Source organism: Chenopodium album, chromosome 24, assembly GCF_948465745.1.
Source record: "Chenopodium album chromosome 24, dcCheAlbu1.1, whole genome shotgun sequence".
NCBI classification, from domain to species: domain Eukaryota; kingdom Viridiplantae; phylum Streptophyta; class Magnoliopsida; order Caryophyllales; family Amaranthaceae; genus Chenopodium; species Chenopodium album.
This window is the reverse complement of record NC_137857.1, coordinates 32,377,208-32,400,386: the sequence shown is the minus strand read 5'-3', so window position 1 is coordinate 32,400,386 and position 23,179 is coordinate 32,377,208. Positions and strand designations below refer to the sequence as shown.

General features: G+C 35.7%; 1 protein-coding gene across 1 annotated transcript; it reads left to right on the top strand.

The window, feature by feature from the left end:
* The first annotated feature begins 702 nt into the window (after nucleotides 1-702).
* Nucleotides 703-22,687, top strand: LOC145612628 (sister chromatid cohesion protein PDS5 homolog A-like). Its single transcript, XM_081667961.1, has 33 exons — nucleotides 703-1,097; nucleotides 4,467-4,670; nucleotides 4,751-4,932; nucleotides 5,218-5,344; nucleotides 5,451-5,666; nucleotides 5,960-6,176; nucleotides 6,253-6,398; nucleotides 6,477-6,616; nucleotides 8,273-8,422; nucleotides 8,534-8,582; nucleotides 8,677-8,868; nucleotides 10,348-10,530; nucleotides 11,724-11,878; nucleotides 11,957-12,083; nucleotides 12,193-12,342; nucleotides 12,444-12,503; nucleotides 12,729-12,865; nucleotides 12,974-13,091; nucleotides 13,237-13,371; nucleotides 13,729-13,928; nucleotides 15,446-15,605; nucleotides 16,335-16,481; nucleotides 16,750-16,830; nucleotides 16,918-17,496; nucleotides 17,584-17,685; nucleotides 18,823-18,902; nucleotides 19,766-19,817; nucleotides 20,043-20,129; nucleotides 20,245-20,279; nucleotides 20,627-20,686; nucleotides 20,763-20,923; nucleotides 21,444-21,808; nucleotides 21,897-22,687. Exons 1-33 carry the CDS (start codon nucleotides 1,002-1,004, stop codon nucleotides 21,936-21,938), a joined length of 4,935 nt encoding a protein of 1,644 aa, XP_081524087.1. The 5' UTR covers nucleotides 703-1,001; the 3' UTR covers nucleotides 21,939-22,687.
* Nucleotides 22,688-23,179: the final 492 nt, after the last annotated feature.

Below are 23,179 nucleotides of genomic sequence, written 5' to 3'. Positions count from 1 at the left end.
AATCTAATACTCCCTTTGTTTTTTTTATATGCATCAGTTTGACTGACACATTTGCCGAGACGCTACTTTGACCATAAATTGTGTATTAGTAAAAATTTTAACAAAATTATAGTATGAAACTAGACATTATGACGAATCTAATGATATAATAACATTTGAAGTCCCCGTCAAAAAAAAAAAAAAGAAGTCAACCATGGTATGTAAATAATGCAATTGTCAAAGTGATGCATATAAAAAAAAACGGAGGGAGTATGATCTTATTTGAATTTATTTCAAGTGATCTAATTGTCTTATTTGATTATACTTAAACCTGTATCCATGAAGTAAATTATTTCAAGTGAGGTTTTATTAGATTTGTATTCATGTAAACTTTGTATTTTTTTTTTCAATATGAAATTTTTATAATTTGTTTATAATAGAATCACAAATTATTTAAACCAACTAAAATTAATTATCATCCACATCCTGTTCATGGATTTAGAATGACATCAATCCTTTGATGTCTACTTTAGGATTACCCATTTACCCTAGCTTGAGTAGTTTCTCTTCCCTTTTTTTAAACCAAAAAAAAATTAAAAAATTAAAAAAATAAAAAGGGGCAAAGTTGTCAAAACTAGATAAAGAGAGAAAAAAGGGACAAAGTTGGGAATTGGGAAAAAAAGAAGAGAGGAAGCAAGTGGGTAAGAAGGAAGAAAGAGATAATAAAAGGTGAAAAAAGATAGAAGACGGCATTACAACCAAAGTCAAGAGCTAAGTGCAGTGAGTCACAGTCAGTCCTCCCTCTTCCTCTTCAATTTCTAACCTTAACTTGTGTTAAGTTTTACAAACACAAACACAATTAAAAATATCAAAATAGGAGAGAGAAATACAGATTTGTTCGAAATCGAAACCAAACTCAACCCCAAACCCAAACCCTTGAGGTTTGAGGAACAAGAAGAAATACCCAATTACCCCCAAATTTCCAGAATTTGATTGAGAGATTCAGAAATTAACAATCAAAAATGGGTGATAAATTGCTGCAACAGCAGCTCAAAGACTTGGGATCCAAGTTGGAAACTCCTCCTTCTTCCAAAGATTCTCTGCTCAAGCTTTTCAAGGTTTGTTTTTTTCTTCAATTTCCCTCGATTTCAGCTCCTTTTCTTCAATTTTACTTGGGTTTTTCTTTTTAATTTATTTCAATTTTGGGGTTTTTTTTTTCCTGGGATTTTGTGCTCAATGTTGTTATTTACCCTGCATTACTAGTTCATCTTAGGTTTCGAGTCTTTCTTTAATCGATTCGCCGCGCTCAAGGGTTTTTTAGGTTGGAGCTCTGAGTAAATTCGTCGATTTCATTTTCCGGGTTGCAATTACAAGAACATGCATGAATTTTGCTATACTAAGTTAAGGAATAAAGCCAAAAAAGGGCAATTTCTTTAGTACATTGATTAATGTGGTATTGAACAACATAGACACTTAACCATAGGATTGTGTACAGAACGAAGCTGGAAAAGAAGAGCTAAGTGCCTATAATTTGTTAAGTTTTAGGAAGGAAATCTTAGAATTATGTAAGTGATGTTGTAATCCTGTAGTTATAACAGGAAAGTTTTAGCCTTTAAAGCTGTGAAAGTATGATTACTTACCATATTAGTGCTTATTAGTTTCTAAGGTTTGGAAACAAGTTGATATTATCTTGGAAGTTTAGGCGATTCATCGGGTAGCGCTTGGGCAAGGCTGTAAGGGGCATAGAACTAGATCTAGCAGCCAGTGAATTTCCAAATGGGGTGAACTTGAATCAATGAAGTTGGTCCTGGGTTAAAAATACTAAGGCTACTTTGAAAGTTTACTTCTGTCAACTTGGTGGATTGTGAGGGTTTAGCTGAACTTAATGGATAAGAAATTTTCCATAGTCCATATTTTGTCATGAGCAGAATACATTTGTACAAGTTGGAATTTGAACATTGTGTTGGAGAAGTTAATAATCTACATACTTAAGGAAAAATGAAATTATGAAATTGCTTATAGTAGTGGAGCTAGTGATGCTTGTTTATACTTTTTAAAGCTGTACTGTTACATCAATATCATATCTAAACAATAATTATAACACCCACTCATATGCATCTCGCCCTTCCAAATGTATGCTGCTGTAGTGCTGTACCCATAAATAAATGAGACATTAGCATTTTTAGCTCAAATTAACTTTGCACAGAAAGAAGAATTGATATTCTGTTTTTTGCCTTTTAAATTTCTCGGTGACTTGGTGTAGGCAAAGTTTGTAAATCAGCATTGTACACCACTAATTCCTTTGTTTCTATTCCTAGTTTGACTTTTTCGCTTTGCAATGCAAGAACTTTGACCGTTAATAGTTTTGATTCTCAAGTAAAAGTTATAAGAAGTTGATCGGGACAAATTTAATAAGATGCTCCATGACTATATTTTTCCTTACTTAAAGGTCTCAAAAAGATGGTCTAAGGAAGTATGTAAATAGTTTAGATGTACAAGGTGAGTCAACTAAGAAAAACAGAGGGTGTATTAATTTAGATGGGTAATTGTTTTCTGTTATGATAAGGGTTTTTATGAAATATAGGGCTTATATGTAGGTGTGTTAAGACAGGACTAACAAAACCGGGTGTAGTAGAAGAATATAGTTTTCCGGTCTTTGATTTGGTCTTAGATCCTTTGAAACGATTTGGACTGTGAAATTTTATTGTGCAGAATTATTCTTAAAACCTTCCAAAATGATTTAAATTTCGCATTTAATATGTTTGGCAAGACTGTAATTTGAGCTAATTTGTGAGAGGCTTACTAAAGGCATTGAAGTAATAGTTTTCTTCTACTTGATTTTTCTTTCTCTTGTTATAACTTTAAAATTTTAAGTATAGAAAGACGTTTGGTTCTAGCGTGATCGGTCCGATCTCTAGGTCTTTATATTCACATTTCCGATCTTAGAGTAGTGAATAACCCTACTTATACCAATTATTGTAATTGAATCAGTGAAAAAGAAATTGTTCGCCTCTTTTAATTCGGCATGCCCAGACGAAAATAAGCACTTAACCCCTATTGCCTTATGCCTCAAAAGGCGTACTTTTCGTACATTGTGATTGTTAAAGGAATATGAATTCTCACTTTACCAATACAATCTTTTTTTCTTTTCTAGCCATATGTACACGTGAGCTTAATAAACCCCAAACAAAGATTACCCATAGGACAACAAGAAGGCCTAGTGACTCTCCTGCCTAATAGACAAGAATGCCATACGGATACGACATCAAAACACTCATACCATGACGCTTTGGAAGGGAAAGCAAGCTCATTAACTCTTATAATCAGGTGCTTCTATGAACTTAATTCCGATGAATATCAGCTCAATCTATTTGGAATAAGGAATAAGGGCATTCGATTCCCTTTTCCTTTGATGAATACCCCCAACCAAATAGCCCCTTAGTTTCCTTTACGGGAACCCATTTGATTCATGTAGCATCCTTAGATGTGTAGAATTGAACCTTCGGAGTTGATCTCCACTTCAAATATTACATGAAAAGCACTTCATGTCAACTTTGATTTTGATTGGCTGGAGTATACCTTGCCAGTTTCTATCCCTTAATATAAAAGGCTGTTGCCTTGCAATCTTGTAGACAATTATGAGTTTGACATAGAAGGATCTAATAAGTGACATTAATTTGTGGAACGCTCGTGATTTTTCTAATAATCGTGTCACTTAGAACTGTTGGAAGAGAAATATAGTGTTTTGAGCTGTGCCATAATACGCTTAAGAATGGCTCAAAACACTAACCAAGTATATACCATATGTGAGCACACGAGTGCTTAATATTCTCCCTTTGTCCCAAATTACTTGTTCCTCATTGGATACTTCAAATTAAATGCCCCTTGCCCTTTACGGGAAGAGTTTTCTCTCTATTTTTGCTGTTATAAGTTTGGGGCCCTTACCCATTCATCCGTTTCTCCCTGTCTACTCTTCACTCTTTTTGCAAGTAAAATCAGACAGTAGGAGCAATAGCCAAAGCATTATTTCTATGTTTGCTTATTTTAATTGTCATTTGAAAATTGAAAGTGTTACCAACTTTATAAAACAGAGGAGGTGTTTGTCTATTTGACTGGTTTTAGGCTGCGATGATTGCAACTTATTAGATTTATCCACAATTTATTTGGACACAAATTGTGTATTGTGGTATGTTGTCTTAGTTTGATAGAATTCTACTATCTCCTCTCGTTTTATTGTTGGTAAATGAAAATTGCTTTCTAATCTCTGATTATACATAGGATTAAACTTAGCTCTATATATTGTTGGCATGGTGTGTTGATAGCATTACTGCATGTCTTTAGATGTGTAATAGTTGTTTGTTTCTTGTGTTTGTTGGTTCTTATATATATATATATATATATATATATATATATATATATGTATATATTTTCCTGTGAGCTAAGTTTTAGTTGATGCCTGGTAATTCATTATGCTTTTTTCTTCTCAGCAAGCCATTACGATCCTCTCTGATTTGGAGCAATCTCCGCCAGCTCCAATATTGGAGTCAATGCAACCCTTCCTGAAGGCCATTGTGAGACCAGAGCTGCTAAAACACCAAGATAAGGATGTTAAACTCCTAGTTGCCTCTTGTCTTTGTGAGATCACTCGTATTACTGCGCCTGAAGCACCTTATAGTGACGAAATTCTGAAGGTATGATATATTAAGAAGTTCCATGTTTATTTTTCCTGGCTAGATCTAACTCTATCTATCTGCCCCTTTTGATTCTGTAGGATGTTTTTGGTTTAATAGTTGGCACTTTTAGTGGACTAAGTGAGACAAGTGGACCATCATTTGGAAGGAGGGTTATCATTTTGGAGACCCTTGCCAGATATAGATCATGTGTTGTGATGTTAGACCTTGAATGCGATGATCTTGTAAATGATCTTTTCAGGACGTTTCTTTCTGTTGCAAGGTATGTTTAGTTTGGTGATTAATCAAAATAGTAATTATCATTAGACATATTTGACTTGCGGTGTAAAATTCTACTGGTCTTTGTTTTATCATGCTGGGCACTACTTGAAATATTCATTCTGAAGTTTGTCACTTCTGTGGTATTTTTCTTAAATATCCTCTCAAAACTTAAATGTTGTCATAAAAGCCTTATTGAGCATGAAGGATGATTTGGAAGGAGCTACTCCAATTAGTTTTCAGTCACTGTAAAGATTATGCCTGTAATTTGATATGGTTTTGTGTGCAGGGATGAGCACCCTGAAAATGTTCTGTCATCAATGAAAACAATTTTGTATGTTCTTCTAGAGGAAAGTGAGGATATCCATGAAGATCTGCTGCTAATTTTGCTCTCTACATTGGGACAAAATAAAAAGGTGGGAATATTTTCTCTATATTTATAATCTGTAGGCAGAAAACACACTTTTCCTTATGTAGTAGTTTTTAACAAATTTCTGTGGGTGGTATGTTTTGGTGGTTCAGGATGTTACAGATGCTGGGAGGAAACTTGCCATGAATGCGATTCAACATTTTGCTACTAAACTTGAACCTTATGTGAAGCAATTTCTCATATCTTCAATGACAGGGGAAAATTCCTTGAATAGTGAAATTGATTACCACGAAGTTATTTACAATTTATACCGCTGTTCACCTCAAATTCTGCTGGGAGTTGTTCCTTACCTGACTGGAGAGCTACTGGTAAATGCGATTTTTATTTTTTTATTTTTTTACTGATAATTTTGTGCATTGCACTTTCTCAAGCCATTGAGTCTGATTGACCTTGGACTTTAATGCCTTTGCATATATGTTAATGTCTTGTGCTTTTGTTACCTTTTCTGAGGGTAGTAACCCCTGTTTTTTTTGATTTTTTTTTTTAAAAAAAAATTATATCAAACACTATAAGCTCCAGTATTTAGTTCAATTTGGGTATTTCCAGTAAGGCTGTTACCCTTTGAAATGATTGTCCAAGTATGTTTATCCTCTACATACAGAATGACCAGTCTAAAGCACGTCTTAGAGCAGTTGATCTGGTGGGTGAGCTATTTGCGCTTCCAGATTCTGCTATCTCTGAGGCTTTTCAATCCGTATTTGTGGAGTTCTTGAAGAGGTTAACAGATAGAGAAGTCGAGGTTCGGATGTCTGCCCTTGACTTTGTAAAAAGATGTCTCCTTTCAAATCCCTTAAGACCTGAGGCTCCTCAAATATTCGGTAACATCTGCCCCGATGTTTTTATGAAATGCTTACGATTTAAGAATCTGTTCATTTATACTATAAAATTATGCAGCTGCCTTGTGTGATCGCCTCTTGGACTATGATGAAAATGTGCGGAAGCAAGTTGTTGCTGTGGTGTGCGATGTCGCCTGTTTTAATCTTAATTCCATTCCAGTTGAAACCGTCAAACTAGTCGCAGAGCGTCTTCGTGACAAATCTGTAATATTTCTCATCTCTGTGTTTATTTGTTGATGATTATGCATTGTTTACTAAATGTTTCAGCTTTTGGTTTTGCAGTTACTTGTGAAGAAATATACCCTTGATCGACTTGCTGAAATATACAGGCATTACTGCATAAGGTGCAAAGAAGAATGTGCTAATGAATATGACTGGATACCTGGAAAGATTTTGAGGTGTTTCTATGACAAAGATTTCCGGTAAGAGTGCTGTGTTTAATTAGCATTATGTTGCAGTTGCTAGGAACATCAATTAATAATTTATGGAGCTATATTTAATTATAAAAATTGTTGATTATAAAATATAAATACTTTTCCTGTCATAATTGGGATGGCATTTAAGCTTTGCTTTCTGCAGATAATAAATCTTACAATCTTAAACAGTGTTAGCAAGTTTTTTACAGCAAGTGCACGGTGCAAGAACAATTATGGAAAATGCGGGTCTGATTTTCAAGCAGTAATGGGATAAATGACTAGTTCACTCTTGGTTATAGTTAGCAAATGCATACAAATACTATTAATAGGGGAATAAGATAGGGGTGACCTATTCAATGCAAGGCTGGAGTACTCACTCACGATTAAATCATAAGGCTATGCATGAGGGATTATAATTTAAAGACATTGAACCAATGAGTGAAAAGGGAAAAGTTACTCCAAGGTTATACTTTAGCTAAGATAAAGGAAGTAGAATTCCAAGAAACATCCTTGAATTTCCAAAGATTAACTCCATTCTACTGTTTATGAAACTACGCAATACAGTAACAGTGCATTTAAACAAAAAGGTTAAGTTTAACATTAGGGCTTGAAGTCTGTATACAAGTTTACCAAATAGACCTAGACGCTAAGAATTGTAATCCAAAACCCATGTAAAATGCACTTTCTGTACATAGAGCATGGCACCCCAAGGCCATGTGAGGTACACATTGCCATTTACATTATAGTCAGTCATGCAAAAAGAATATCTGTAGAATAACATATTTTGAAAGTAATCTATGAATTTCGATATTAAGTTTTTTCCCCCTCTTACTGTATTATAGATCATGAATAGTCATATACTTCAATTTTTTATATGGCATGAAATATGCTGCTGTTTAGTCAGGCATCGAAAGGGTGTGCCTTGACTGTGGCTTAATAAAATTGACTTGCCTAGACCAATAAATGGAAACACTTCTTGCGCCTCAGCATGTAGGTGGTCTATTTTGTTCATGGTTAGTTGTATAGGCTGTTTAAGAGAAAATTATCCAAGCCAAAAAATCATGAAGGAAAGATGGAAAATAAGTTTGATAATAAATTCCACGATTTCTGATCATTTTCAGGTGAGATGATATCCTATCTAAAGGAGTTAATGATGCAGGAAATGTGATTTATGGATTCCAAATAATGCAGTAGGAAGTGTTGGTCCTATTAGACAATACTAAAAAAGCTCAAGGCTTAAGCTTTGGTTTACAATTGGGTCTGTAGCTTGTATAAGGAGTAGCAAAGGAAAGGAGCCAACAGGTTTTAGGCATCAAACAATTAAGTGGGTGTCACTTGCAATTTCTATAGACTTGAACGAGGCATCCTTAATTTGTTTAATTCAATTGTTTCCATCTTTGATTTCTACGACTTCCTGTCCTCTAAATTTTGATTTTACTTATCCGTTGTTAAAAACTAAAGGTATGTGCTTTATATCTTTAAAGTCACCTGTTTGGCAATAGAAAACCTTTCACTTTATTAGTATTTTGCTAAGTTTCCTAATGCTAAAAAGGAGAATAATTTCCTTTGATAAATCCTACAGCATGCTTAAATTCTTGCAATCTTTGTTTTTTATTCATCTATAATTTTATTATGTGCTCAGCTGGTTTAATCTGCTTGCAGATCAGATGCAGTTGAATCTATTCTATGTGGACCACTTTTTCCAGCTGAGTTTTCTGTCAAAGATATAGTTGGAAATTGGATACAGATATTTGCAGGACTGGACAAAGTTGAGGTCAAAGCTTTAGAAAAGATATTGGAACAGAAGCAAAGGTTGGCATTGTATTGCATATTGCTTACCATCTAAGCTTGTGTGCTCTATAGGTTTTTTAGTACAAAGCGTTTGGGTTGTGTTTAATTTTGATGCTTTACTTTTTAATGTAGGTTACAACTAGAAATGCAGAAGTATCTGTCTCTTAAGCAGACATACAAGGTTGTAATTATAAACAGATGTTGAAGTTTATACCAATCTTATAGCTCAAATTGTTGTTAGGGTAATCTGTTTCTTAGTCTTTGCTTAAATGCAGGATGGTGATGTGACTGAATATCAAAAAAAAGTTATCCTTTTGTTCCGGGTAATGTCGAGGTTTTTTGTGGATCCTTCGAAGGCCGAGGAAAGATTTTTGACTCTTGATCAGCTGAAAGACACTAACGTTTGGAAAATTTTATCTAGCTTACTTGATCCAAACACTAGCTTCCATGAAGCGTGTACCAGTCAGGTGAGCTATGAGAAAATGTTATTCGAAATTTATTCGATGAGATCAAAGCCTTTTCCTTTCTCTGGAATCTATTTAATCATCATGCATGAATCATGATATCTGACCATTGGGATTCCTGAGACATCATTCAGCATTAGCTGGTCATGTGATGAGTAAACAATCTAAGAATCAGGTTGTAGGCCTTGTAGCTGTATGCTGAAGTTGAGCAGCCCATCTGGCATGCTTTCTGCTTTGCTTAATGTGTGTGTGTGTGTTTTCTTTTTTTGCCAGGCCATAAAAGTTGTTAACAGTGCCTTTAATGGCTTGTATATTCCGTATTTATGATCATGAGGTTTTTATCGTTTTTAGTCTTTCTGGTTGATCCTGCTGTCATTAGTCTTTCTGGTTGATCCTGCTGTCTTTAGTCTATCTGCTTGATCTCCCTGTACTTAGACATACTTGGGATTATGGCAGAACTCGCAGAAGTAACTTATATGATATTTATAAGTAAAGTAGCCTTACCCTCTATATGTAATGGCTGTACCACTTTTATCATAGTTTCCATGAGAGCATATGGTGATTTAAATGCTATTCATACTGGGAAGCATCATAAAATACTTTAAATTTTATGTTCTTTTAAAACCAACAAATTAACACTGGACTCCACTTTCTCTCTTCTGTTTCAAAAGGCCATCTTCAACTGTAGTTGGGGCTGCATTGGTCAATCTTATTTGTTTAGTAAGCTTGAGTCTGTTCAACTTTTAATGTATTACTTCATTTTGCTTTAGGTTTTCTGAAAAGGCCATCTTCAACTGTAGTTGGCCTGCTTGATCTGTAGTGTAGCTGTATGTGTTGATATACAGTAAGTCACATGGCAGTATTTGTGCTGTGATTGAAACTGTGTGATTTTTCTTTTGCAAAGCCTGCAATTTGATGTTCTGCATAGATGTCATCTGCCTTTTGTTTTGTGAATCCATTTGCCTCCCAAAATAAAAGCATTTAATCTTTGAAGTGACAACATTGTTTATATTTGTGCAAAGCCACAAAGGTTTGGATTTTTTAACGCATGGAATATATTTTATAATCTGTGCCTGTGGTAAAGGAAATGGGTTTGCCAGCAAGTACTCTAGCTTTCTAGTAGTCTCATTTTTGCAAATATCATACTTGGCTCTTTTTAAGTCACAATGTATTTCTTTTTAGGGAGTTTTATTTGGCTAATAGTTCTCTATCACTCTCCTTATTACATGGGTCCTGGTTTTTATGTTTCTCTATCTCTATTTCTCCTTAAAACCATGCATCCCCCCATGTTGCAATTAAAGAGCAGAGGAAGTATATGTCAATCAAGTTGGAAATAACTTCTTTGCTGTCACTTCCTCACAAGGGTTAAAGTTGCATATATCAAATTCTTTTTATTCTGCCATAAGGGGAGTTTCATTAAAGGCATTCTGGTTATTAATTTGATAATGAGCTTATTCATCTTTAATTGTTGTTATCCTGCAGGATGATCTGCTCAAGATCCTTGGTGAAAAACATCGACTGTTTGATTTCTTGAATGTGCTTTCGGTGAAGTGCTCATATGTGCTTTTTAGCAAGGAGCATGTCAAAGAATTCCTGTTGGAACTTGCAATTCATAAATCTGCTGGAAACACAGAGAATTGTTTGTCATGTGTCAACATGCTGGTGGTAAGATCTCCTTATTCTGGGCCTTTATAGGTTTCTCTGCTGTGTGTAACTGTGGATGGAGTTTGAAAATTTCTGATTTGCATTTTGTTCCTTACAATGTGACTGGTTTGTCAGGTAGTGCTTTGTTTGATACTCTCTCTATCCCAATTTAATTACCATACTTTTCATTTACATCCACTGTCTTCTAGCACATCTCCTTTTCTATTACTATATAACAGATAAGCCAATTACAACCTATCACCTAAAACTCTGTGCAAACCCTTCAATGGAGGGAGCACATGCGTCATGTTCTTAAAATGTGGTGTTGAACAGAATATTTCTATGCGGATAAATAAATAGAAATGACTCAAGAAGGAAACTATGATTATCTTATCTCCAGGAGATACTTAAGCAGTGAGAAAGTTGTGTCATGACATGTTTCCATTATGTGTAAGAGGAATATCTTAAGCTAAATAGAACTGATGTTGTACTGAAAGAATTATACCATTGTCTTTGTCATGCAGAACCTTTCTATACTCAGAGGCCTGTGAGGAGGGTAATTAATAGCTAGTTAGATTGTTTCTTGCCCTTATATGAGACTGGTGGGTTGTGATGTTAGACTTTGTACCCTTATGGCTGTAATGATGTATTGCTATACAAATAAAATCATATTAAGATTTGGTGGCTGCTTGAGGGTGTGGGCTTGAGGAGGGTAAAATCTGCTTACAATTAATCTTGATCGCAGAATGTCCATATGTTACCTTGGTTCTCCAAGTAACTGCTTGTTGTGTATGATAGTAATTTTTGTGTGGACTAAGGAACACAGAAAAATCTTCAACATTGGATGTATTGCATGCTCTATGTAATGGTATGGTATATTTTTTTTGGCTTTATACTCACCATAATCTGTGCTAGTTCCATTGGAAACTGTACTTTATTTTCGTTCTCCAATCTCTTTCCCATAACATGGGACTCCTAAATGTTCGTGCTACAGTGCTATCTGCTATGTTTCACTTGATTGTATGTGGAGGAAGTATATTACAAAAAAATAATTTTGTATATATATATATATATATATATATATATATATATATATATATATATATATTGGTGTGTGTGCTTCTTTTGTTCCATCTTTGATATGCATGAGGTTCCTTCTTCTCTAAAAAGCTGTATTGGGTGTGCTATAATTATCTTGTTCTGCTCCTTTCCAGATCCTGGCAAGCTATAGCTCGTTGTTGTTCATTGGCAGTGAAGAGGATTTACTGAATCTCCTTAAAGATGAAAATGAAATAGTTAAAGAAGGCATTCTGCATGTCTTAGCGAGGGCTGGTGGAACCATACGGGAACAGCTAACGTCCTCATCTAGGTTTGATTCTTGCCTTGTTTTCTGATCAATCTGATGTGCTGGTGAATCTTTTTGTAAAAGTTTGTTGCTTATCTGCAGCTCTGTGGATCTCATACTGGAGAAGCTATGTTTAGAAGGGACAAGAAGGCAGGCCAAGTATGCTGTACATGCTCTAGCTGTGATAACAAAGGACGATGGACTCCGGTCACTCTCTGTTCTGTACAAGGTATTATTTTGTTGTTTACCGTATGTCATGACTTATATATATGTCTCTCTTTGCACTTGAGATTGGAATTATGGTGCTGGATAGCTAATCTCTCTCATTTGTTGTGCAGAAACTGGTTGATATGTTAGATGAGAAAGCACATTTGCCTAGTGTACTACAGTCACTGGGTTGTATTGCACAGACTGCTATGGCAGTTTTTGAAACAAGAGAAAGTGAAATTGTAGAATTCATCAAGAGCAAAATTTTGCAATGCAGTAATGTAAGTTCATTGTCATCTTTTGGACTTTTATAGCCTTGTTCTTGGTCTGTTGGGATTACAGTATATTTTACTTATTCATACATCCTTCTGTGTGCTTCCAGAAAGGACAAAACAAACCAAAAGCACGTTGGCGTGATCAGAGTGAACTTTGTCTACTAAAGGTTGGCTACAGTAGTAAATCTTTAGTATTGTCCCTTAGATGTGTTAGTTCCATGTGTTCTTGACCAATTTTATTAATCTTAAATTTTATATACATACTTATTTAGAGTTGATCATACTTTTGCTTGTCTTTGTTTCTGTGCCATAAGTTAGAGTATCAACTTTTTTCTTTTTATTTGGATATTGTATTTATCATTCATTTGTTAAATTTTCATCTTTCTGGGCAGATATTTGGTATTAAAACATTGGTTAAGAGCTATCTACCTGTCAAAGATGCTCATCTTAGAGGTGGAATTGATAGTCTCATAGAGATTCTCAGAAATATGCTGTCTTTTGGAGATTTTTCTGAAGAGTTAGAATCAAGGTATGGTGGTACTTGAAATTTTAGATTGTCTGTTTTGTTGTTTATACAAATATTGTGCTGCAAACTTGTTATCTTTGCAACTATATATTTATTGGTGCTTTATTGCAGTTCTGTGGATAGGGCTCACTTGAAACTTGCTTCTGCCAAAGCTATCCTTCGTCTTTCAAGATCTTGGGAAAATAACATACCAGCCGATGTCTTTCATCTAGCCTTAAGGACAGTTGAGGTTGTCGCTTTTGATAAATATAGATCTTTTATATATAAAAAAATAATACAAAATTTCTGATCAATATTCAAGAATTTATGAGTAGGCTTGCCGTTGGCTTTAGGTAATCAATTCTGTTTTCATCTTTTGCATTGTTATTACACAGATAAATTTCCGTCAAGCTCGGAAACTGTTTCTCAGCAAAGTTCATCAGTACATAAAGGATCGTATCTTGGATCCAAAATATGCTTGTGCTTTTCTATTGGATATTTTTGCGTCCAAGCATGCTGAAATGGAAGAGGTATTAGTCACTAAGGCCTTGTTATATTTACCTTTCAAAATATTATCCAGTAACAAACATTTTTTTTTTTTTAAATAGTGAAGACAAGTAACTTCATAGAACCAATACGGCATTGCATTGATAAAAGTCTGTTTTAATTATTTAAAGTAAGCTTTAATCATCAAAAATCAGTTTTTATAATCACTAAAAAAATCAGTTTCTATATGAAAAATTTAAATTCTGTAATTCAGTTGATGAGAACATGGCCTAACTTGTAATTGTATTTTTAATGTACGTATTGTCATTGCTAGTTGCTACTTAGGTTGTCTGAAATTGTCATCACACCTTAGCTTTAATTTGGTACTACCTGACTTGCAGGACAAACATAATCTCGGTGAAGTTATACAGATGTGTCGTCAGGTCAAAGCCCGACAACTTTCTATGCAATCTGATACAAACTCTCTAGGGCTTTACCCAGAATATATACTTCCTTACCTGGTCCACGCGCTTGCCCATCACCCGATGTGCCCTAGTTTTGATAAATCCATGGATGTCAAAGCATTGGATCCTATATACCGGTAAACATATTTAGGAGTATTGTATTATCAAATTGTTTTTTTCTTTCTGCTATACATTTAAGCTGTGCGTTTGGAGAGCATAAATCATTTCTAAAAAAAAACCATAATGCCTTCAAGTGGTAAGGTTGTAGTTAGTACAATATTTCTGTGTTATTCACACAGTTCAATTCTGATCATCTAATTTTAAAATTATGGGTTTGTGTTAGAAATTTATTGTAGATACTTCCAGATAGTTTGTGAAGAAGCTGATCTGTGGGTTGTTTGTTTTGTGTTTATAGTATCTTGCAGCATTGCTTTTTTCTTTCTTTTTATCTATTAATTTATTTTATTTTATAATATTGAGAAAGTAGCTCAAATGTACAATATGATTATACGGAAAGCCTTTTCAGTTTAAGACCTTTTTGAAGGCATTCTTCCAGGTTCATTCTTTGTAACTTTTGGGCTAATTGCATTAAATTATCCTGATATAGTGCTTTGAATCTTTGAAGACCTTTTTTTCCTATCTTTTGTGGGGCTTTTCTTCTCAGGCTTTTGGCTATATGGGTTTGGCTTGTTCTACCTCTTCTTGGGCTTGAAGGTCCTTTGTACACCTCACTAATAACTAGCAGTAGTTAAGAGAAGATTAAGTGCTTTGATCAGTGGCTCATGAGTAGTAAATACTATTTGCATTATTTTATAATACTTCACAAATTGTGCTTCCAGCCTAGTCTGGATTCATTGACTTTGTTTCTTTTGAAGGTGCCCACTAGGGATGGCAACGGGTCGGACTCGGAGCGGATTATGCTAAATCCGACTCCAACCCCACAGGATGTCGGAGGCTAAATCCGACTCCGACTCCGACATTCGACTCCGAGACTCCGGCTTCGACTCCGACTTTAATATGCGACCTCTGATCTGACCTGACTCCAAGTTTTTTTTCGTTATTCAATATACTTTGAGAAATTGGGCTATTTGGGCCTTTACAACCTACACCAAATGCCACCATGACCCACACCAAAATCCACGATCTATCGGAGTCGGACATTTGTCGGAGTCGGATTTTTTTCTCGGATTTTTTGTAGGATCCGACACCGCTCCTCCTCCGACTCGGAGTCTGATTATTTTAACGGAGTCGAACTTGGATTACTTTTTTCTCGGGCTTGGAGCGGATTTTTTACCTCGGATGGGGTCGGATCCGGATTGGATTGCCATCCCTAGTGTAAATCTGATTTTTAATAATCAACTAAGTTGTAATGCTGTATGCTATGAGGCGATCATTGCATTTCTTCATAAAAGTGTGCTGCCAACTTCTTCCAAGAATACCGTGCTCCAATTTACTGTACTTGAAATCCTCTGTCTACAATTAATGAGGATTATACTCGGTGTATATTTGTTTGTCAAATACTTTTCGTGGCTTTTGATACACGTACTCCGTTTGATACTCCGCTTTTTGTAGGTTACTATATTGTCCCTTAAATTTATTATAAATGCTAAGCCCTTTTTTTTGTTTTGTTTTTGTTTTTTTTTTTTTTTACTAGGGTTCTCTATTTGTTTCTCTCAATGGTTTTACATGGTGATGAAGAGATTGTTCCTGAAGCTAATAGCGCTGATAAGGGAAAGGATGTTTTTCCTGCTGTCATTTCTATTTTGCAAGGTATCAAGAAATCAGAGGATGTGGTTGATCACTTGAAGTCAAAGGTAGAAAGGAAAATGCCCCTTAGATTTATTGCTTTTCTGTTACTCTTTCCAGCCCCCAGTGAAAATCCAACTTTCATAGGATACACCAATTAATAAGTCATGTGCAAATATGTAGTTAATTCTTAAATTTTGATGAACACGAGCTCTTAAAAAGTTCGAAGAAATTGTTGGCATTTTTCCTAAATGTGGGCCAAATTCTTGGACATTGTAAACACAAAGGAGAACTTATTGTGAGGAGAGATGTAGTGTAGACCACCTGCCTGTTGTCCTGTTACTCACGTATCTAAATTCAAATGGGGGAAAGTAAAAGCAAATGAAGAAGCATGATAATTTTTTCTGCCTAAAAGAGCAATAGCAACAATTATCATTTTTATTGTCAATACATGCTGTTAGTCTGTTTGACATGAATGTGGGCCAAATTCTTGGACATTGTAAACACAAAGGAGAACTTATCGTGAGGAGAGATGTAGTGTAGACCACCTGCCTGTTGTCCTGTTACTCACGTATCTAAAATCAAATGGGGGAAAGTAAAAGCAAATGAAGAAGCATGATAATAATTTCTGCCTAAAAGAGCAATAGCAACAATTATCATTTTTATTGTCAATACATGCTGTTAGTCTGTTTGACATGAACAGATCATTAATTCAATTCTAAATGTAATGAAACCTGAGGCTTTTTTTTTTTTTTTTTTTTTTTTTTTTTTTTTTTTTTTTACTTTTTGACTTTCAGAATTCACATGCAATTTCTGAAATTGGGCTGTTGGTCATCAAACGCTTATCTAAAAATTCAGGGGAATTTCAAGGTGTTGATGAATCGGTTTCTTTACCGTCAATGCTGTATAAACTAAGTGATACCAAAGATGAAGCTAATGCCGAGGTAATAATTTTGAAAATTATGGACTGTTGCTACTTTTACTCATTATGACAAGGCTTTCATCAGATGTTTAGCTTAAACAGGAAGTTGGGATACTTTTTAGCTAGGCAAAGATTTTAAATTCTCAGTTTGCTGTCATTATGTCCTTTATGTACATTATTTCATATTCAAATATTACTGCAGTTTGACTTCAATGTTTTAGTGGTTTGGATGCTGACTCTGTGCTGAATTCTTGTTACTTGATTACCAAAACTGACTTCTTTCTGAATAGGCTGCTGATGTATATACATGGTTGGGTGATGAATCTGTGCTGGCCCACTTTGAATCACTCACACTCGAAGTCAATGGAACTGTATGTATCTATGAAGCTATATTTGTTCCAAATGCTTTGTTCTACCTTTGTATTTAATCACTTGTCCTCTTAATTTGCTTATTTTAGGTCCATATGGAGATTCCACAGGATGAGGTTCTGGAAGACGTTGAAACAGAAGGAAACGAGATCCCTTTGGGGAAACTGATTAAAAAAATCAAATCCCAGAAAAATAAGGCAAAGGCTATGGTAAAAGGCCATTCTTCACCAACTGAAATGAAAAATGATGTTTTGAATGTGGTGAGGGAAATTAATTTGGATAACCTGACGCCCTCAAGTAAGATAGAAGCAAGCAATGGCCACGACAATCACTTGACTTGCAAACCAGAAAGTGATGATGAAAATCCGAGTAAGAAAAGGAATGAAATCGAGACTAAAACCACTCTTACACCCAAGCGCCAAAGATCGTCATCATCAAGGAGTCGTTCCAAGTTATCTTCTTTTAGAAGTGCTGTTAAGCCTTCTGTAAAAGCTAGCTCGAAAGGCTCTTTCTCCATCCAAAAAGAGGACCCAGGAGAGTCAGATTTGGTGGTATCACCGGTCAAAAGGAAACGAAGCATTAAAAGAAAACGCAGCAGTATGAGCACCAAACAGGGTAAAGACATAGAGGGTCATAAAGTTGAAGAATCTGATATCTCTGATCAGAAGGTGACCTGCTATCATATTTAACTTAAATGCTCTAAATACCTTTATTATGTAAATGCTAGTGTTCATCCATGTTATCTATCTGTGCAGAGGCCTAAGGTGATAGGGAATGAAATGAGTGATAATGTCATTAAGTCTTCTGCTGGATCCGGCAAGAAAAGAAAGAGCAGAAGTGTGTTTGGCTTAGCAAAGGTTACTTTTTCCTATGACCCTTATTTCTCCCCATGTATCTTCCTGTTGATTCTCTGTGGTATATATATATTTCTTGGTGTCATTCGTCTTGCCTAGGGGTGTTAATGTGCCGAGATCAAGCCTCTCTAGTCTCTAGGCTTGGCTCGAGCTCGAAGCTCATCGGAGAAATCGAGCTCGGCTCAAGCTCGACACTCAGGCTCAGCTTAGCTTGACACTCAAGCTCGGCTTGAGCTCAAAACCACCAGACAATATGAGCTTGGCTTGGGGCTCGATCATTGAATGGTTGATTTAATCTCAAATTTACCTGTTATTATCAAACTATTTGAATCCATGATTGGATTCCCTCAAATAAGACCCCCAAGTATAAAAAGAACCCCCATGGCCCAATCATCAATAAATAGGTTACAAATCATTTATAAAAAAATAATATTAATATAAAAAATATTCAAGCTTGCTCAGGCTTGGCTTGTTAGGATCTCATGTTGTGCAAGCAAGCTCGGCTAATTAACACCCCTACTCTTGCCTTGTGTGTAATGGAATTAAAATTCTTTTCGTGCATCAATATTCTGGTAACATTGATAATTTGCTATTGCACTTTGCAGTGTACTATGCTTAGAAAATTGGGGAAGGGGGGGGGGGGGGGGGTGGAGGGGGAGGTATTCTCATTGAGAAAATACTAGTTTATCTTTTTGATGAACAAAATATGTTTTTCATATGGCAAATATGTTATTCAACAACTTTTTGTTATTTATGAGCCCCATGGTTGTTAATTTATCTTCAAAAAGGCTATGCTGACTGGACAGAGTAGTTGATTTATTTAAGATTTCGCCACTTGATGAACTGGGGCTTCATCATTCTCTTTTGGGGTGAACTTGGTTCAAATGCTTATTTCTACTTATAAGTTAATGTGGAATTACTTTCTCTTCAGGGAGGATCTTTTATGGGCATTTCCTGTTCATGCTCTTAAAGTCCATTTTTTTGCCTTTTGAGTAGAAATATGATATTCTTTATCTTTTTTGACTAAATTTTGGCTTTCACTTGCGATTGAGCATTTTTCTTCCAACCAATTTGATGTCTTGAGCACGGAAATTTCCATAATCTAACTTGTATTTATTTTTATTTTTAAATTTTCATCAGTGCACATCAAATGAAGGTGATGGTCCCACCACAGATTTGGTTGATTGCAGAATAAAAGTCTGGTGGCCAATGGATAAGAGGTGAGTGTTGTGTTGAAATTACAGATAATGGTAAAAACTTCAGGAACTATAACTGTTTAGTGAATTCTGTGTACTAAAATTGCTTGGTATCATACTGCATACTGGAAAAGGAAGCTGCGCATATGGACCCTGCCTTGTTTGTCAGCAGTTAACGTGTTGTCATGTTATTGATGAGGTCAAAGCTGTATACAACCATAGCTGACTTTTGTCTGAGGACAAGGAAAAAAAATTTGTTTTCTTTACAATTAAGGCAGATTAGGCTTACCAAAATATTATCATTTGATTGTTGAAATTAGTCTGAGTCTAACAGTGGCAGTTCCTTGGCATTGCACATGGAGAAATCCTGAGTAATGATCTGGCTTAATATACAGAAGTGTCATTATGTTATTCTGGTCGTTTTACTGAATTTTAATGAAACCTTTATCATTGCAAAGTTTCTTGTAGTTTCTTTTATTCTTTAAGAAGGTTACCTTGGACAGGTGGACCATTTAGTTGGTATATAAAACTTAAAGATAGATTTGAACTATAATACTTCCTCTGTTTTTCATTAGATGCATCACTTTCTCAAAATGGAAGGTTCAATTTAGATGCATCACTTTCCTTTTTAGTTGAGAAATTCTCTCTATTTCTCTCCTATTACATGGGCCTTCTTTATTTATTTTTTTTCTCTATCTCTCTCTACTACAAATGTTGCGTAGGAGTTCCACAATTAAATAAGTGATGCAACTAACAAAAAGGAGGAAGTAATTCAGGCTACTTTGATGCATAGATGATGTGATGTTGGCAAGATTATGGATTTGTTTTGACTTTTGAGGTACCCCTGTGGATAATTGACTGAAAGTTAGTATGTTCTCTTTTGACAGGTTTTATGAAGGTGTCGTAAAATCTTATGATCCTGAAAAAAAGAAACACGTGGTAAGCTGTTGCTCTCTCTCTCTCTCTCTCTCATCTTTGTCTGTGTATGGGTTGGCAAGAGGGGGGAGGGGGTGTTTCTTTGTTGTGTCTTTCCTGCATTTTTCTTCATCTTTTCACCTTGAAATTCTTCATTCATCTGGAGTTTTATAGAATTTTATGTTATGTACAATCTATTGGGAATGCTTCTCTCATTGTGGGTTTTGGTATATTTATGTCATGGTGAAGGTGTTATACAGTGATGGGGATGTGGAAGTTCTCCGTCTAGATAAGGAGCGCTGGGAACTCGTAGAGGGTAATCACAGGCCTAACAAGGTATATGCTTCATTGTGATGACACTCCCTCTCCTTCCAATTGTAATTGTCCAGTCCTAAAAATTCTTTCCTTTCCTTGAGTTAAAACTTTTCCTTATTCTTCTTTTCACTTGCAGAAGGCAAATATTACAAAGAGCCCTGCTAAGATGATGTAAGTATATATTAGTGTTGCAATCCAGATTATTGTCTGAATCTAAAAGCTTCGTGTCATGGGTTTGACCCAGTTATTCTTCTTTATTATTTCCACACTAACTTAAGCTCACAAAAGGATTTGTGATGAAGGCGAGAGGAAGAAAATGCAAGATCGTGTTTTAGGGTAGAGAGGTAAAACAAGCTGATTTGATGGAGAGAAATGAAAATGGATTGTAAAAACAGCATTACATTGACTTATAAAATAAGTGAAGTATTTGGGTTTTCCATCAATCTAGTTGATTGAATCTGGACGGAGGTAGTGTAAAAGGGTCTATGTTTTAATTAACAAGGTGTTGCTTGTGATAGGTCACCCAAGAAGAAAAGTAAGAAATCAGATAAATCAAGATCGAGGACATCAGACAAGAGGTGAGAATCATAGTCTGCTTATTGTGACATACTCTGGACTTGCTGTCTAGTCTTTTAATCATCCTACAAATTGCAGACCTAGTGTCAAGGGAAAAAGATCTCAGAAGAAAACTTCAACAAATGACCAGAGAGACGGTCTAGAAGGAAAGATTGCTAGCGCCTCAGAGGATGTAGAGAACAGATCTGATATTTCAAATGCCGAGCCAACTGTTTCATCAGGAAGTGATGGACGGTCTGGTAATGCACTAACCTTTGACTTTACCTGATCTTCTTCATCAATAGCAAATGTGATGGACAATAAACTATAATAAACACTGTGATATTACACAATTTAATTAGGAGAATTCCCTCTGAGGGTACCAATCACAAGCATGATTTCTGAAGCACAATGAAAATTGTTACATCTTAATTCTTTAATCACAAGTCACCTCTTTGTCTCAATCTGGTTAATATTTACTGCAACTATTCCATCTCAAGTCTTCTTAATTGATCTTAACTACATGCTTGCTGTAAGATACATCTTACTGCAGCTTGCTTAATTTATAACTTTCAAATTCTACATTGGAGACATGGTACAATTTGCCAGTTTTATTTCTGTGCAATATTCTTGTTTGAATTTAGTATACCTAAATCTGATTGTTGGGCTGTACCACCCCTTCCTTTTCCATTTCAAAACATGGCTGAGTTTTGTAATACCTGAGTCTATTTGATCTTGACCATGAGTTCCATTCTCCTCCCCACCCCCCCTTTTCTCTAGGTGATGCTGAGGAGTTGGATGACGTGCTTACGAGCCAGGCTTGTGATGTGGAAGAAATGTCAAAAGATGCAGGAATGGAAGAGGACAGAGAGGCTGCTCAGGACACAGATGACTCTGGTGAAGAAACAAATCTTTGTCCAACAAGTGGGCAAAAAAACGCTGGGGAGACTAGTCAGCAGGATTCTCACACTTCTGAAATGGCACTGTCACACGAAGAGGAGGAACAAATAGAGAAACACAGTGAGAGCTCACAAGAAGGGTCTGATGAAAAGAAGCAAATAGATGGGGCTGAGAGTAATCCCTCACCAAATAAAACTGACACTTCAGATGCTGATGATACAGACAATGCTGATGACAAGCCTCTTGTATGTGGTTCTTCTAGTCATATATTTTAAACTTTTACAAAATTTTGTATCCTGCCTCTGTTTTTCTAATTCACTAATTATGATTCAGAGTACATGGAAGCGGCGGGTAGCCAAATCGCAACAGAGTTAGTTACCAGTATCAGCTGCTCAAACCTTCACGGAGAATTGGATGGAGTTCACCATGCAATATGCTGATGTAGTCTGCTTTAGGTATTGGTGTCTTCAAATCAGATGGGAGGGAAAATTCTCTTTCCAGCTTTTGCATTAGCATGTACCTTAGTGGCCACTGGCAACTGTGGTAAATGTCAAGTGGTGTCCTAACACCTTTTGTCAAGCATTTATCTGATGCTCTGCTTCCCGGATAACAAGGTGAATGCATTGTTGTGCTGGTGTGACTATTGATTGTAGGGAAAATTTGTGGTTCACGTGTACAGTCGTAGGCTGCTTGATCAGTCAGTAATGTAGCATGGGATATGTTTATGTGCATTCCTATCAGTGTCAGGGCATTCATCCTACTTGTACATAAACTATATTGTATAAGTATTGTTCTACTTTTGCAGAGACGAACACCACCCTTCTCCTGCCTAACTGCCATTCCAAGCCCATAGACTTGATCTGTTCCTAGTGTAATTTTTTGTTATGAAGAGATTGCAAAGAATTTTACAAGGTGATATAGCTATAAAAATTGTCATTTTTAGGGGATTGCTCTATCGACTTGATCTGTTCCTAGTGAGTTTTCCTCGTTTGGTACTGAATTCGGGGATGTGCTTGAACCTAGTTTGATTTACTAATGTAGCATTGTAGTGTAGACTTTAGGGAAACATATGTAGATGGGTCTGCATATTAGTGTAGCTTAATGAAATAATTTCATTAATATCTTGCTATCGTGGACCATTGTACTAGTGAAGCTTTACACAATTATGCTTTACTCGATTTCAGATCCCCTTTGTTGACATGTTTTGGAATTTAACTTTTACAGCTCATTTATTTTGACAAATCTAACGAGTGTGTACACTATAAAGTGTTTATTACTGTAGTAAGTACATTTGCCACATGAGACGCTAATTCTCTTGCAGTGTTTTCATTCCATATCAACACCATACAAACCACGAACCAATTGGCTGTTAGTGTAGTGGTGATTGAGACTACATTTGGTAAGGAGAATCTGTGTTCGATCCTCTGCAACAACAATTGGAGGAGACTGGAAACTAATCATCTAAAACTGATCACCAAATTTGGATTAGCCTAAAGGGTGAACCGGGTGGAACACTGAAAAAAAAAAATGTCATACAAAGAATTGCAAGTGTTATTATTAATATAAAACGTTGAACCCTCGACTTTAATGATAAATGTAGAAGAATATCCATTAAT

Bases quoted from the DNA above. Each gene is read 5' to 3' on its own strand.
- LOC145612628 (XM_081667961.1), top strand. From the start codon at position 1,002: ATGGGTGATAAATTGCTGCAACAGCAGCTCAAAGACTTGGGATCCAAG. The intron at 4,933-5,217 runs GTATGTTTAGTT...TTTTGTGTGCAG, and splicing joins ACGTTTCTTTCTGTTGCAAG to GGATGAGCACCCTGAAAATG. The intron at 16,831-16,917 runs GTATGTATCTAT...TGCTTATTTTAG, and splicing joins CACTCGAAGTCAATGGAACT to GTCCATATGGAGATTCCACA.